The sequence below is a fragment of the Salmo salar genome, chromosome ssa07, assembly GCF_905237065.1.
Source record: "Salmo salar chromosome ssa07, Ssal_v3.1, whole genome shotgun sequence".
Lineage (NCBI taxonomy): Eukaryota > Metazoa > Chordata > Actinopteri > Salmoniformes > Salmonidae > Salmo > Salmo salar.
Genome location: NC_059448.1, coordinates 8,591,864 through 8,610,133, shown reverse-complemented (window position 1 = coordinate 8,610,133; position 18,270 = coordinate 8,591,864). Strand labels below are relative to the sequence as shown.

The 18,270-nt window shown below is 42.8% G+C and overlaps 1 protein-coding gene across 1 annotated transcript in view; it reads right to left on the bottom strand.

The window, feature by feature from the left end:
* The window catches only part of arap2 (ArfGAP with RhoGAP domain, ankyrin repeat and PH domain 2), a 187,971-nt gene that overhangs the window by 49,787 nt on the left and 119,914 nt on the right, over positions 1–18,270 (bottom strand). Inside the window, exons 15-17 of the mRNA XM_045721480.1 lie at positions 11,016–11,160; positions 3,975–4,077; positions 3,099–3,297 (exon numbers count right to left, since the gene is read on the bottom strand). Coding sequence (XP_045577436.1) covers positions 3,099–3,297; positions 3,975–4,077; positions 11,016–11,160 — 447 coding nt within the window. The remainder of the gene's footprint in view (positions 1–3,098; positions 3,298–3,974; positions 4,078–11,015; positions 11,161–18,270) is intronic.

Below are 18,270 nucleotides of genomic sequence, written 5' to 3'. Positions count from 1 at the left end.
TTGAACTCGTCATATTTCTTCTCCAATCCGGAGGACATAAAACAATAGAGGTAAGATAGATATTGATTTTGAGACACAACATGTAGTATTTAGTATTCAACGATCATGGGGGTCGTTGAACATCTTTACAGATGACCACCACAACATGTCAATCCTCAAAAGTTGCTGCGAGAATGTGGCACCGCTTCTGTCAACAGAGCCCAGTGCTTATTTGAATATAATGTTAATGATATGTTAGAGAAAGACTCCACTGAACGATTCAGAATGTGAAGGATCATATTTGCCTAGGTAAAATGTATTTTATAATATAAGGAAGGGAAATTTCATCACCAAAGCACTTATTCACCCACTCGGGGAGTGAATAAACATCTCTCTCTCTCTCTCACTCACTCACTCACTCACTCACTCACACAACTGCACTGTTGGAGCTAGGAACACAAGCATTTCGCAACACCGGCAATAACATCTGCTAAATATGTGTGTTTGATTTGGGGAGGAGATTTTTACTCAAGACATGCTAACCTCCCGTGTTATTGGTGGTATGATTTACATTTACATTTGACATTTTTGTCATTTAGCAGACGCTCTTATCCAGAGTGACTTACAGTAGTGAATGCATACATTTCATACATTTTTTTCTCTGTACTGGTCCCCCGTGGGAATCGAACCCACAACCCTGGCGTTGCAAACACCATGCTCTACCAACTGAGCCACACGGGACCCTATGACCATGGGGGTATGATCGTTCACCCTCTGTAACTTTCTCGCTCATCATTATAAATAAATAATTCAGGATTATTTGTAATCATGGTAGCATCCACATAAATCTAGAAGTGTTTAGAAACACATTCAATTCTTATTTACAGTAAAAGTGACTCCGAAATGACACAATACATTATTCAGCATTAATTTCTATTGGCCACAAAATCATCTGAAACACAACCAAAACATACAGCAAATGCATCCAACAAGTTTGAGTCACCAGCTTGATGTAGTCACTGCGTGTTATGAATATGGGTCCAAATACTACACTTTTAACTACTTTATTTATAAGAATCTTTAGGGGGTGTCAATAATTTTGACCCTTACCTTTTTGAGGAAAAATAATTACTTGTTAAACCAAATCTATTTCTCTGAGCAATTGTATTACTATAAAATACTATTATTTTATTTGGATTTTGTTTCTACAATATACTGTAGCTCGGTGTTTGAATAATTTTTTGTTTACAGTCATTATTGCTCATCTTTATCAAGGGTGTCAATAATTTAACCCCACTATACATATTATATATTACTCCAAACTGGAGCCAGAGTGACATTTGTAAAGCAGTACAGCTGGTTAGGTGTCTAGTGAACATCCCAATGCCTCTAAACTGTCTAAAACATGTCTGATCTTTCTGTGGATCACTGCAGCAACCCTCCTGTTTAGGGTGTCACAGTGGTACTAATGGGTGCAAAGTCTATGTCACAGGATGGACTTCCTTACATTCCACTCAGATTCCAAAACGTTTCACCCGTACGAGAACACAGAGAGGCCCTCTGGTACCTCTGAGGCTTCCCGTCTGTGACAAACATGGATTTCAGAGTGCCGGAAGAATCAGGAAAGCCATGGCAGCTCTCAGCTCCCTAATCCCACCCCAGGTAAGAGGAGGGGGCGGGAACGCAGCGACGTTCCGATTTGATCTACAGTAAGCCTTAAACGGATTAAAGATATTTATTTATTTTCCTGCCCATACACATAATTCTGCTGCAATCAATTGACATTTTGCAAGTCTAGTTGGCTGCCAACTCCGTGTGAACTTCTCGCCGACATGGCTGACATACCCGCTGGGCAACTTCTTTGCTCTCTGCTGAGAAGACTTATAAAGACGACTGTAGTGTGGCGACTATCTCTCAGAAGTAGGAGGGCACGCTCACACTTTCCACAGTAGCGTGGAGATGTCAATACTACATGCCAGCGGAGAGAGACGGTGCCACTTCAAAGATGATAACTCATTCCAGGCAGGGTCAAGATGAGAACTAACACCAGGCAGGGTCAAGATGAGAACTAACGCCAGGCAGGGTCAAGATGAGAACTAACACCAGGCAGGGTCAAGATGAGAACTAACACCAGGCAGGGTCAAGATGAGAACTAACACCAGGCAGGGTCAAGATGAGAACTAATACCAGGCAGGGTCAAGATGAGAACTAACACCAGGCAGGGTCAAGATGAGAACTAATACCAGGCAGGGTCAAGATGAGAACTAATACCAGGCAGGGTCAAGATGAGAACTAACACCAGGCAGGGTCAAGATGAGAACTAACACCAGGCAGGGTCAAGATGAGAACTAACACCAGGCAGGGTCAAGATGAGAACTAACACCAGGCAGGGTCAAGATGAGAACTAACACCAGGCAGGGTCAAGATGAGAACTAATACCAGGCAGGGTCAAGATGAGAACTAACACCAGGCAGGGTCAAGATGAGAACTAACACCAGGCAGGGTCAAGATGAGAACTAACACCAGGCAGGGTCAAGATGAGAACTAACACCAGGCAGGGTCAAGATGAGAACTAACACCAGGCAGGGTCAAGATGAGAACTAACACCAGGCAGGGTCAAGATGAGAACTAACACCAGGCAGGGTCAAGATGAGAACTAACACCAGGCAGGGTCAAGATGAGAACTAACACCAGGCAGGGTCAAGATGAGAACTAATGCCAGGCAGGGTCAAGATGAGAACTAACACCAGGCAGGGTCAAGATGAGATAGACAGGTTACACTGTACTGTGTATGATATATGAGCCTATATTGTTCCTCCTATACTGTTCCTCCGTGTGTGTGTGTGTGTGTGTGTGTGTGTGTGTGTGTGTGTGTGTGTGTGTGTGTGTGTGTGTGTGTGTGTGTGTGTGTGTGTTTTGTGTGTGTGTGTGTATGGTTGTGTATGCGTGCAGGCGTGTGTGTGTGTGTGTGTGTGTGTGTGTGTGTGTGTGTGTGTGTGTGTGTGTGTGTGTGTGTGTGTGTGTGTGTGTGTGTGTGTGTGTGCAGGCGTGTGTATGGTTGTGTATGCGTGCAGGCGTGTGTGTGTTTGTGTGTCTTTACGTATGGACTCTATACTTACTGAGTTCCTGTAGTTGTTTGAGCTGCATGGCCCCCAGTGTCCTCTCCTCCTCCCCGGAACTAAAGTAGAGGGCGGAGCCTTCCAGAGCAAACCAACCAACCCTCCAGTGATAGAGGTCATGACCTTCCTTAAAGTAGAGCCGGCCAATCAGCTCGCAGTCTCTCCTCAACAAAGCCTCTACTTTGGATGGGACGAAACACTGAAAAGAACAAAAGAAAAAAAGAAAGAAAAACTATTCTCTAGAGTCACAGCGAAACAAAATCGAACAGAGAAAAATAAAAATAAAAACATCTGTGCACAAGCAACAAACTTTAAGGTTCCCGAAACTTCTTCTTTCCCCAGCTGAATTTACTTCTAACACACCTTTCTCTCTCTCTCTCAGTGTCTTAACCATTTGATTGCAGCTCAAATTGAATCACGAGGGTGTCTAAGGCTATACAGACAGGTGGACTAATATGGCTACCTCTACCACTATCTAACACCAGCTGGGATTAATAGATAGGTTGAGCAAGATAAAACAAAGGAATTGAGGACATATTTTGTGTAGCGTGTCATTACAAGAGCTTGTCACAGGCAGGAGAAGAGACAGTTAGACTACTATGTCTTCTTGATGGTTCCAGGGGCTGTGTGTGTGTGTGTGTGTGTGTGTGTGTGTGTGTGTGTGTGTGTGTGTGTGTGTGTGTGTGTGTGTGTGTGAAGGAGGGTGAAATGGATCTATTGTGTTATCAAATGTCACACACACACACTAACACACACACAGACTAACCCACACTGATACACACACAGACTGACACACAATGATACATGTAGACTGACCCACAATGATACACACTATGTAAAACTAGTAAAGAAATTGTCTAAAACACACTCACACACCTTGGCGATAGCCTGGACCCAGTCTTGCTGTGTCTCCTGTGTCTTGGCGCCAAACAAGAACACTCTGTCTGACTGTAGGTATATCTCCACCATGAACACAGCCCTGAGAGAACAATGGGACAGGTTCGTCACATATAGTACTGTACCTGGTGCATGCAGGTGAAAGGGATAGGAGACTGTTGCTTTAAATACTAACCAGCAAGGAGTCTAAATACTGGCACTATACATACACAAACACATTCTGTACATTACTGTAAATAATACAAACCAAGACATGTACAGCAACACATATGTGTGAAAACATACAGTGCCTAAATACAGTGCCTTCAGAAAGTATTCAGACCCCTTGACTTTTTCCACATTTTGTTATGTTACAGCCTGAATTTAAAATTGATTACATTAAATTGGCCTACACACAATAAACCATAATGTCAACGTGGAATTTTGTATCTAGACATTTTTAAAAATGAATTAAAAATAAAAAGCTGAAATTTCTTGAGTCAATAAGTATTTAATCCCTTTGTTATGGCCTTAATAAGTTCAGGAGTAAAAATGTGTTTAACAAGTCACATGATAAGTTGTATGGACTCACTCTGTGTGCAATAATACTGTATAACATCGTTTTTAATGACTACTTCATCTCTGTACCCCCACACATACAATTATCTGTAAGGTCCCTCAGTCGAGCAGTGAATTTCAAACACAGATTCAACCACAAAGACCAGAGAGGTTTTCCAATGCCTCGCAAAGAATGGCACCTATTGGTAGATGGGTAAACATTTAAAAAAAAATATGACATTGAATATCCCTTTGAGCATGGCAAAGTTATTAATTACACTTTGGACGGTGTATCAATATACAGTTACAGAGTTTAATGGCTGTGATAGGAGAAAACTGAGGATGGATCAACAACACTGTAGTTACTCCACAATACTTAGCTAAATGCGTGAAAACAAGGAAGTCTGTAGAGAAGACAAATATTCCAAAACATGCATCCTGTCTGCAATAAGACACAAAAAAATGTGGTAAAGAAACCCTAGAGGAAAACTTGTTTCAGTCTGCTTTCCAACAGACACTGGGAGACTATTCACCTTTTCTTACCAAGACGACAACGAATGTTCCTGAGTTTACTTTCGTAAATTAGATATTTCTGTATTTAAATGTCAATATATTTGCTAAAATATCAACACCAAAAAAACATATTTTCACTTTGTCATTATGGGGTATTGTGCGTAGATGGATGAGCCATTCATCCATTTTAATTTCAGGCAGTAACAACAACAACATGTGGAAAAAGTCAAGGGATATGAATACTTTCTGAATGCACCGTATATATACCAACACCTTTACACACGTATACACAAATACTTCAACACATACACACATTTAAAACACACACACACAAAAGGTGCTTATACCTGCTGTTTAAGAGAGGAACAACCCTGCTGCCGGAAGCCAAAAGGCAGCTATTAATCTTTGTCCTTTTCCCTCTTTCTCTCATGTCTCTTTCACCGGCTTCCCTCTGTCTCCAAAAGCAGAGGAGGTCAGAGTATCACTTTCTTAATGGTTTCGACACAGAGGCAGGCGATCACTAGATTTTTTTTTTGTGGGGGGGGGTATAGCGCGGCGGTGGTTATAAGGGGTTATAATGGGAACAGCAGAGCGTGTCATGAGGGGTACCGGTAGCGCTGAGGCGTGTTTCCACTCACGAACATCAGGGGAACATGGCGGGACACGGGTGTTTGTGTGACCCCACTGGACCCCTGACAAGTGTACGGGCGCTTGTTAGTGAGTCCCAGAGGACAAGAAGGCGAGGGGGAGAAAGAGAGAGAAAGAAAGGTAGAGAGAGAGAGATTTAAAAATAGAAGTTTAGGTTTGAAGAATATCTGACTAACAAACACAATCCAATGTCTTTAGACTACACCACAGAATCAAACTTCACCATCCAAAACTACTTCAACACCCACCCACTTCATCTAGCAGACACACGATTCTTCCTCCATCAAATCTTTGTGCGTATTTTGATATAATATTCTGAAAACTCATCGGAGATCAGCGGACAAGGTAGAAGGTCTCATACCTGATGAAATTACCAAAGCAGTCTATTTAATGTAAAATGACACCCACGTTGTTCTGCAGTGCAGAGCCATGCAGGGCGATGCAGAGTAAGGGCAGTTGGGGAGAGTGTATTCTGCATACATTAATATGTATGAGCCATAGACAGATGGATGTCCCCTGTATGGCACTAAGGCTAATCTCTCGCAGACAGATCTACAGTATCAGTCAACGGTTTGGACACAACTACTCATTCAAGGGTTTTTCTTTATTTTTACTATTTTCTACATTGTAGAATAATAGTGAAGACATCAACACTATGAAATAACACATATGGAATCGTGAAGTAACCAAAAAAGTGTTTAACAAATCAAAATATATTTGTTATTTGAGATTCTTCGAAGTAACCACCCTTTGCCTTGATGACAGCTTTGTACACTCTTGGCATATATTTTGATTGGTTTAAATTTTTTTGGGTTACTACATGATTCCATATGTGTAATTTCATAGTGTTGACGTCTTCACTATTATTCTACAATGTTGAAAATAGTAAAAATAAAGAAAAACCCTTGAATGAGTAGGTGTGTCCAAACTTTTGGCTGGTACTGTAGGTAAACATAATTGGTGCTATCGACACTGTTGGGACTGAACGGGACACGTAGGATGAAGAACAGCAGTAGTTACAATGTTAGGGTTTTTCATAAATTGTTATTTGGACAAATCACAACTTCACATGTGTTAGCATCTTTCGGTTTTCATAAGGGGAGGGATCATTTGGCTTGTAACTTTCAAAGAGAGAGGGTGGAGCTCCTAGTTCCATTTCCACTCCTCGTTCTAGCATCTCTTCTCTTAGCATGTACGGACCCAGAACATAATCGAGTAGCTGACTAATATACTAAATACTTTAGCTCTGTGTTAACCAAGAGTACACTGAAGCATGCTGGGACTGTGGAGGTACAGAGCATTTTTTATTTACATTTTTATTTAACCTTTATTTAACTAGGCAAGTCAGTTAAGAACAAATTCTTATTGACAATGACGGCCTAGGAACAGTGGGTTAACTGCCTTGTTTAGGGGCAGACTTTTTGGGCCAGTAACAAAGGTTACAACGCTCTAACCACTAGGCTACTTGCCGCTCAGTGTGTGGGGGTTTCAACTATGATACTGATCTGTAGTCAATGTAGCTCTTAGTTACTCTCCCACTGAAAGACAGTGAGATAAATGGGGAGACAGAGAGGCTGGGGGACAGAGAGAGAGATGAGGAGACAGTGAGGCTGGAGGACAGGGAGAGAGATGAGGAGACAGAGAGGCTGGAGGACAGGGAGATAGATGAGACAGAGAGGCTGGGGACAGGGAGAAAGATGAGGAGACAGAGAGGCAGCAAAACAGGGAGGGAGATGAGGAGACAGAGAGGCTGGGGGAGCGCCATTTTACAATGATCGGGTCGCCATCAAACAAAAACACACAGAGAGACACAGACACACACACACACACACACACACACACACACACACAGACACACACACACACAGAGAGACACACACACAGAGAACACACACACAGAGAGACACACACACACACACACACACACACACACACACACACACACACACACACACACACACACACACACACACACACACACACACACACACACACACACACAGAGAGAGAGACACACACACACACACACACAGAGAGACACACACACACAGATACACACACAGATACACCAACAACTACACACTCAAGTGCATACTGTAGGCCCCCCACACACACAACACGCCCGTCTCCCCGACACACAAACACTCCAAAAATACGCTGAAAAATTAACTAGGCTTGATTGTGTATATGAATCCATTGCATGGGGCCAGAGCAGTGAATACAGCCAGATGTCCATAATGAGAACATAAATAACATTTACAAATCAAGACATTGTTCCCTCTCCATAACATCTGCTGGGGTATTAATGGACCCATTATTTGAGCCACACACACACACACACACACACACACACACACACACACACACACACACACACACACACACACACACACACACACACACACACAAGAAATGGACATATGCACACACACATTCGGCGCACGTACATGCACACACTCAGAAATTGCATAATGGTCCCCTCTTCAGAGTGATTACTCATTGTTTAAATGTTTGAAGCGAATGGATAAGCTAAGCAATATTTTCTCTAAACTGCAGTCAGAGAATATGCAGTTGAAGTCGGAAGTTTACATACACTTAGGTTGGAGTCATTAAAACTCGTTTTTCAACCACTCCACAAATTTCTTATTAACAAACTATAGTTTTGGCAAGTCGGTTAGGACATCTACTTTGTGCGTGACACAAGTCATTTTTCAAACAATTGTTTACATACAGATTATTTCACTTATGATTCACTGTATCACAATTCCAGTGGGTCAGAAGTTTACATACACCTTTAAACAGCTTGGAAAGTTCCAGAAAATTATGTCATGGCTTTAGAAGCTTCTGATAGCCTAATTGACATAATTTGAGTCAATTGGAGGTGTACCTGTGGATGTATTTCAAGGCCTACCTTCCAGCTCAGTGCCTCTTTGCTTGACACCATGGGAAAATCAAAAGAAATCAGCCAAGACCTCAGAAAAAATATTGTAGACCTTTACAAGTCTGGTTCATCCTTGGGAGCAATTTCCAAATGCCTGAAGGTACCACTCTCATCTGTACAAACAATAGTACGCAAGTATAAACACCATGGGACCAGGCAGCCGTCATACCGCTCAGGAAGGAGACGCGTTCTGTCTCCTAGAGATGAACGTACTTTGGTGTGAAAAGTGCAAATCAATCCCAGAACAACAGCAAAGGACCCACCACCCGCCAACCCCTCTTTTACGCTACTGCTACTCTCTGTTCATCATTTATGCATAGTCACTTTAACCATATGTACATGTACATACTACCTCAATCAGCCTGACTAACCGGTGTCTGTATGTAGCCTCGCTACTTTTATAGCCTCGCTACTGTATATAGCCTGTCTTTTTACTGTTGTTTAATTTCTTTACTTACCTATCGTTCACCTTTTGCACTATTGGTTAGTGCTTGTAAGCAAGCATTTCACTGTCAGGTCTACACCTGTTGTATTCGGCGCACTTGACAAATAAACTTTGATTTGATTGGAAGATGCTGGAGGAAACATGTATAAAAGTATCTATATCCACAGTAAAACGAGTCCTATATCGACATAACCTGAAAGGCCGCTCAGCAAGGAAGAAGCCACTGCTCCAAAACCGCCATAAAAAAGCCAGACTACAGTTTGCAACTGCAAAAGATCATACATTTTGGAGAAATGTCCTCTCGTCTGATGGAACAAAAATATAACTATTTGGCCATAATGACCATCGTTATGTTTGGAGGAAAAAGGGGGAGGCTTGCAAGCTGAAGAACACCATCCCAACAGACTGGTGCACTTCACAAAAGAGATGGCATCATGAGGTAGGAAAGTTATGTGGAAATATTGAAGCATCTCAAGACATCAGTCAGGAAGTTAAAGATTGGTCGCAAATGCATTCCAAATCGACAATGACACCAAGCATACTTCCAAAGTTGTGGCAAAATGGCGTAAGGACAACAAAGTCAAGGTATTGGAGTGGCCATCACAAAGCCCTGATCTCAATCCCATAGAAAATGTGTGGGCAGAAGTGAAAAAGCGTGTGCAAGCAAGGAGGCCTACAAACCTGACTCAGTTACACCAGGTCTGTCAGGAGGAATGGAACAAAATTCACCCAACTTATTGTGGGAAGCTTGTGGAAGGCTACCCGAAACATTTGGCCTAAGATAAACAATTTATAGGCAATGCTACCAAATACTAATTGAGTATGTAAACTTCTGACCCACTGGGAGTGTGATGAAAGAAATAAAAGCTGAAATAAATCATTCTCTCTACTATTATTCTGACATTTCACATTCTTAAAAATAAAGTGGTGATTCTACCTGACCTAAGACAGGGAACTTTTACTAGGATTAAAAGTCAGGAATTGTGAAAAACTGAATTTATATGTATTTGGCTAAGGTGTATGTAAACTTCCAACTTCAACTGTATATCATAAGGATGTGATACCGGTACAGTTGAACATTATATTCAGCTAGTGTTGTTTCTGTTCACATGTCTGTCTTAGTTTACGTCCCTCATAGTCAGTGATTTAGCTTATAAACTTTTGTTCTCGACTTTGAATTGATAAGAAGTTCATTACAAAGATGGATTGGTAGACGTTTGGTGGTTTCTGCACTTTTAACCTAGTTTTCCTGATGTCAATACAACACATAAACCTCATACAGTTATGAAATGTGCATTGAAGTTTTTAATGTAAGTTCAGAAGGTCAAAGGGGGGGGGGTCAAAGAGTGTGTGTGAGAGAAAATGTGTGTGTATGCGTGAATGCATGTGTGTGTGTTTCTATGTGTGTGTGTGTGTGTGTGTGTGTGTGTGTGTGTGTGTGTGGGGGAGGGGTTTCTCTGTGTGTGTGTGTGTGTGTGTGTGTGTGTGTGTGTGTGTGTGTGTGTGTGTGTGTGTGTGTGTGTGTGTGTGTGTGTGTGTGTGTGTATATCTGTGTGTGGGGGGGAGGGGTTTCTCTGTGTGTGTGTTTCTGTGTGTGTGTGTTTCTGTGTGTGTGTGTTTCTGTGTGTGTGTGTGTTTCTGTGTGTGTTTCTGTGTGTGTGTTTCTGTGTGTGTTTCTGTGTGTGTGTGTGTTTCTGTGTGTGTGTTTCTGTGTGTGTGTTTCTGTGTGTGTGTGTTTCTGTGTGTGTGTGTGTTTCTGTGTGTGTGTTTCTGTGTGTGTGTTTCTGTGTGTGTGTTTCTGTGTGTGTGTTTCTGTGTGTGTGTGTCTGTGTGTGTGTTTTTGTGTGTGTGTTTCTGTGTGTGTGTTTCTGTGTGTGTGTTTCTGTGTGTGTTTCTGTGTGTGTGTGTGTGTGTTTCTGTGTGTGTGTCTCCATACCCAGCTCCAGTCATGGTCTCTGTGTTGTTGACGGCCAGACTGACCACCTCAGTGATGTCCACTCTGCCGGTGGCCATGGGGCTCCGTTCATTCTCATAATAGCTAAGGTAGCCCCCCTCCAGAGTACACCAGCGTCGCACCATGTCTGAAACACACACACACACGTGTTAGTTCACTAAAACCATATGTAACTCATTCCACAGCTATCTTCAAACGTAGATATGTGGCTATCAAATTAGATATTTTTCAATAGCTCAAACGGTTGGTACATTGTCAAGGAGGGCGGTCATGTGTGTTTGCGAGCAGATGATCACTGGTTCGTGCCCAGTATGGGGACAGGGACAGTGGAGGAAGATATACTGTTAGCAGCACACGTTTCGCATACACTACAAAGACACACACAGAAACAAACACAAACAGAAACATTTACTTAATACGAACCCGCTCCAAGACAGTCCTAGCAAAATATTCGCTTGAGAAATGCAGAACCAGTCAAAAGTTTGGACACAAGTACTCATTCAAGGGTTTTTCATTAGTTTTACTATTTTCTACATTGTAGAACAATAGTGAAGACATCAAAACTATGAAATAACTATTGAATCATGTAATAACCAATAAAAGTGCATATATTTTAGATTCTTCAAAGTAGCCACCATTTGCCTTGATGACACCTTTGCACACTCTTGGCATTCGCTCAACCAGCTTCACCTGGAATGTTTTTCCAACAGGAGTTCCCACATATACTGAGCACTTGTTGGCTACTTTTACTTCACTCTGCGGTCCAACTCATCCCATCTCAATTGGGTTGAGGTCGGGTGATTGTGGAGGCCAGGTCATCTGATGCAGCACTCCATCACTCTCCTTCTTGGTCAAATAGCCCTTACACAGCCTGGAGGTGTGTGTTGGAAACAAATGATAGTCCCACTAAGTGCAAACCAGATGGGATGGTGTATCGCAGCAGAATGCCGTGGTAGCCATGCTGGTTAAGTGTGCCTTGAATTCTATATAAATCACAGATACTAGCAAAGCACCCACACACCATTTTACATTTTACATTTTAGTCATTTAGCAGACGCTCTTATCCAGAGCGACTTACAGTAGTGAATGCATACATTTCTTTGTTTTTTGTACACCATCACACCTCCTCCTCCATGCTTCGCGGTGGGAACCACACATGTGGAGATCATCCGTTCACTGTACTGCATGATTGTACACATGGATTGGATTGTTGGGTTCAAGTTTTTAACTCTAATATTAGTATATTGACAACGATGTAGTTGTTAGCGGTTATGGTATGAAGGTTTGGCTTGGATAGGTTTATGCGCCTGGTCACAGACAGCTGATGTGTTATGCACTCCACAACTGAAGGGAAAAGGTAAGAGGAGGAGAGCGGGTAGATGCGAGAAGGAGTTATACAATGAGCAAACTGATGATGCTGTATGTGGCTGCTATGAAAGTGAACTGTGTGTGCGGGTGATCAAGGGTGTATTCATTCTGCCGATTATGTCGCAAAACGTTTCTGAAACGGAAGCAAACGGAGCGAAACGTGGAGGGAACTACCTGAATTTGTCCAATATAAACTTGTTTCAGTTGCCAAATGGAGCGTTAGATGCAGGCAAGAGTGTACAAGGCAGTATTGAATGTGTCACTGTCTGTCCCCTTGATTACTCCAATTTGTCTCTCGACCTGTGCACCTACATTAAAAACATGGTCTGAGAGTCTTAACAAAATTAAAACTTAAATATCACATTTACATAAGTATTCAGACCCTTTATTTGTTGAGTAGGTTGTAACAACCTCATGAAGGGTACAGGGCAAATTTGAGTGTCATGTAGTCGCCTAAACCTGTTGATATTTTATTGAGCTGGGTGAATGGAATATGAACAACAGTATGCTGTAATAGAAATAAGACTATGCACATACAAAAACATGGTCCTCCCTAATCTTTACCTGACACACACTTACACCCAGTATACTAATAATAGTAAATAAATCTAATCTCCCTCCAGGTTTCTATCAACAGAGACAAAGTTGATCTCTAGAAAGTTGGAAGGAACAAATGTATTTCATGATTGTCTGCCTGGGAGGATTTACTTAACAAGCATGAAGTTCATGAAAACATCTCATGTTGGATTTCAAAGTCACTGTCGACATCTGCTTTTTTGTTTCTGCCACCAACAGACAGACAGACAGACATGTGCGCACGCACGCACGCACGCACACACGCACACACGCACACGCGCCACACACACACACACACACACACACACACACACACACACACACACAATGGTTTTCAACTCCAAAAGTTTTGACTCTTCATCTCATGAATATGCTAATTATTGATTCATTTGTCAAACAGCGTGTGACGAGTCAGATATTGTTCTAATAGACGACATGAAAAAGACAGGAGAAAAGGTTCTCTCCCTTTTCCGGTTTCTCTCTTTTCATCTCTCCATCCCTCTCTTTCACCAAACCGGGATTCTTCCGATGGCATAGAGGAGTACATCACATCAGGCACTGGCTTTATCATTTAGTGCATCTAGGATGTCGTCCACCACAGTGACCGTACGTACATACCCCAACCAGAAGCCATGGATTACAGGCAACATTCACACTGAGCTAAAGGGTAGAGCTGCCGCTTTCAAGGTGCAGGACTCTCCGACGAACCATCAAACAGGCAAAGCGCCAATAAAGGGCTAAGATTGAATCGTACTACACAGGCTCTGACGCTCGTCTTATGTGGCAGGGCTTGCAAACTATTACAGACTACAAAGGGAAGCACAGCTGCAAACTGCCCAGTGACACGAGCCTACCAGACGAGCTAAATCACTTCTATGCTCGCTTCGAGGCAAGCAACACTGAGGCGTGAGTAAGACCTTTAAACAGGTCAACATTCACAAAGCTGCGGGGCCAGAGGGATTACCAGGACGTGTGCTCCGGGCATGTGCTAACCAACTGGCAGGTGTCTTCACTGACATTTTCAACATGTCCCTGATTGAGTCTGTAATACCAACATGTTTCCTAGCAGACCACCTGTGCCCAAGAACTCTAAGGCAACCTGCCTAAATGACTACAGACCCGTAGCACTCACGTCCGAGCCGTGAAGTGTTTTGAAAAGCTGGTAATGGCTCACATTAACACCTTTATCCCAGAAACCCAAGAGCCACTCCAATTTGAATACCGCCCAAACAGATCCACAGATGATGCAATCTCTATTGCACTCCACACTGCCCTTTCCCACCTGGACAAAAGGAACACCTATGTGAGAATACTATTCATTGACTACAGCTCAGCATTCAACACCATAGTACCCTCAAAGCTCATCACTAAGCTAAGGATCCTGGGACTAAACACCTCCCTCTGCAACTGGATCCTGGACTTCCTGACAGGGCGCCCCCAGGTGGTGATGGTAGGTAGCAACACATCCGCCACGCTGATTCTCAACACTAGAGCCCCTCAGTGGTGCGTGCTCAGTCCCCTCCTGTACTCCCTGCATGGCAAGCGGTACCGGAGTGCCAGGTCTAGGCTTCTCAACAGCATTTACCCCCAAGCCATAAGACTCCTGAACAGGTAAACAAATGGCTACCCGGAATATTTGCATTGTCCCCCCCAACCCCTCTTTTACGCTGCTGCTACTCTCTGTTTATCATTTATGCAGTCACTTTAACCATACCTACATGTACATACTACCTCAATTAGCCCGACTAACCGGTGTCTGTATATAGCCTCGCTACTGTTATAGCCTCGCTACTGTTATAGCCTCGCTATTGTTATTTTTCACTATCTTTTTACTGTTGTTTTTATTCCTTTACTTATCTATTGTTCACCTAATACCTCATAATTACTTAAAAATTGCACTGTTGGTTAAGTAAGCATTTCACTTTAAGGTCTACACATGTTGTATTCTGCGCACGAGACAAATACCCTTTGATTTGATTTGAAACACTTTCCTGCTTGACTTTTACACTACAAATGTTCATTCCAATAGTAAATTATTGTCTGAGTGAGAGACATTGTGGACAACATTCCACTAATAACTTACCAAAGTGTTGTCATGTTTCCAGAGATGACATTTCAGAAAATGCTAGGTATGTGACCCCATTCTCCATTATTTTTTTCTCACCACTACCATAACACTCTGAAGTGAATTCCCACTTATAGTCACCCCCCCTCCCATGCACGTAGTTACCGTGGTGACAGCTGGTATTTAAAGTCATTACCAATTCTATCTACCTGCGACAACTGCTTCCGTTTGTCTTGACGATATTATCGGACACACCAAAATGCCATGTCTATCACTTCACCAGATGTTTTTCTTGTTGTTTGGTGTTTCTTTTCCTTTCGTTTCCTTCCCTATGTTTTTTTTGTTGAGATTCAGGCTACAACAGTCTCCTTCTGGACCTGGGGATGATAGCTCATCTAAACCTCTGCCATGTAAACTGCTATATAAGAGGGTTTACATACAGAGAGGAAGCATACTTGAATGGAAATGCAGTCTAGTTGCTTTTGGTCACAACCTGTAAACCTTGTTTTGTTGTTCTGCCTGAATCCTAAGAGGCAGTTTTGTAAGAAGAATGCTGTTTCTGAACCTGGAAACACGGATGCAGAGATGAATTAATTCATATAAATAAGGCCTTTAATCATTAGGTATTAGAGTGGGCATGTGAACAGTCATATGGCATGAAATAGTATGATAATATCGGTTAGATGACTAATGGCACTCCCGGGGGCATGTAGGGTGTGAAACACTTATTATTAGTTTAAACAGTGAAAGACAAAGCATATTGGGACTTTTTAAAGAGTTTAATTCTCCTGTATCACGAACCCGTGTGACCTCTACCGCTGACAGTCAACAGAATTCCATTCTCCTCAATGAGGAAATAAAAGCCATCCAGTCTCCATCCCATGGAAAGGTGCTTTGGGAAACCCCTAGCGGGAATCTAGGACTGTAATGACGGGCGCGGAGGAACGCTCAGGACAGACTTGACAAATGAATGAGAAGACATCAGGGAGGGAAGGTTTTTCCAGAGAATCATCCCATTACTGGCCTACAGGGAAAATTACTAGTTTATGGCCGTCAAATAGAGGAGAGGAGGAGAGATGAGGAGAGGTTGAGAGGGGGGTAGGAGAGAGGGAGAAGAGAGAGAGAGAGAGAGGGAGAGAGAGAGAGAGGTTAAGAGGGGGAGAGGAGAGTATGGGATAAGACAGAGAGAGGGAGAAGGGAAGAGAGAGGGGGGTGGGAAAGAGAGACCGAATGGGAGAAAGAGAGGGACAGAGAGAGACAGACAGAGAGAGGGAGAAGAGAAGAGAGAGGGGGTGGGAAAGAGAGACCGAATGGGAGAAGGAGAGGGACAGAGAGAGACAGACAGAGAGACGGAGAAGAGAAGAGAGAGGGGGGTGGGAAAGAGAGACCGAATGGTAGAAAGAGAGGGACAGAAAGAGACAGACAGAGAGGAGGGTAAAGGAAAAAGAGCGAGGGATAGGGGGGACGGGGCTTTGCTTTGACGCACGCTGCAGCTGAACGAGGGACGGTAAGAGAGAGGAAAAAAATAGGCAGAATTTGCCCTTTTCGTATAGGGCTTTCTGACAGGAACTGACATCACCCAAACCCACTGCCACCCTCACCACCGTCGGCATTCACCAAAGTGAATATCTGTGTGCTTGTATCTCTCTCGGTTTCCACCAGCAGGCTCCACATTGACAGTTAACGGGTGGTGCAGCACTACTCTAGCCCCTGCACAGTGCTAGCATGGTAGAGGGAACAATACCAAGCTGATTTACAATCAAGCAGCTGCGTCCCGTCTCCAGCTGTTCTCCTCCCCATGCACACACACACACACACACACACACACACACACACACACACACACACACACACACACACACACACACACGATGAGCCCCGCAGCGTTGTCGAGCGCCATGGGGGGTCACTACCAACCTCCAGAGAGAGTGTAGCTAGGGAAAACTAGGGCGGCAACCAAAAGAAAACTGCCTCCGCCCGACGTCTACAAATTAGCTAACGTTCCAAACGAGTTCCTTGCTATGCTACATTACCGGTTTCCAGACAAATGAGGATGGGAAGGGACCACATAGCCGCAATTTAGAGTCTCTGGTTTCTTCTTTTGTCAAACGTTCTGAAAGTGTTCACCATAGGGATATTGATTGTGCTAATCAAGTCATCAACGGACCAATGAAGTAATCAATTAGACAATGCCTGAACAGAGGGACTAGGAAGAGTTTTGAAGAAAGGAAAACAACCTACATAAATTCATACAATTTGATCACTCTTGTAGATCAAATGTGTAGTGCATGAGGTTTAAAAAGGCTTCTAAAGTTTGTAATTTCCATTTAAAAAATGTCCATTAAATATAACCCACATAATAATTAACGTCCTGTTGCTGCAGGATTATTTTCCTACTGTGGCAAACTGGCTCAAAGTAAGATCCTACATCTGTATGTAGGTTTGCAAATGTGTGCATTTCGTCATGTTAAAACACAATATTTAGTCTGCCACAAGATGCACAACCAACGTATAATCAACGTTACAAAAAAAACACCGTTCTCCACACACAAACAGCATATTACACACTCCTCCAATGAGTCATCATCTTTCCTCCCCTCCTCCCTCGCTCCTTCCTCCCATCCTCCCTCTCTCTGTATCCTCCCTCGATCCCCTCTCTTTCCACCATCAGACTAAAATATCTTGCGATGAAGACATCTGCTAGACAGCATGTCAGCTGGGCTGAAAATGGAAATAGCTAAATCGTAAGGGTCTGAACGATCTGTCTGTGTTGGTAGAGAACATGCTGGAATCACTCTTCATTGCATTACCAGAGGAGAGGAGACAGAGAAGATGACATTATCCACCCACAGTTAAGGTCAGATCAACAGGCCCAGGATACATCCGGAATGGCACCCTAAACACTATATAGTGCACTACTTTTGACCAGGGCCCACACCATTACATAGGGACTAGGGAACCATTTTGCATGCAGTCCTAGATGATTTTAGCCATGAAACAATGTGATGAAGGGATTAGGGAAATGGGCTATGACCCTCACAGATTTTTGAGTAGGCAAGCTGATTTTATAAAATTATTTGGGACAGAAATAAATGTAAGTAATGAAATTACTAATTAAAAAGTACATTTGATTTTTGTTTTAACGTAGCCTAAACTTCAATAGTCTAAACTGAACAATGGCTTCAACCTTCCTAATATCTAAGAACAAAGACATCGTTTCTCTATGTA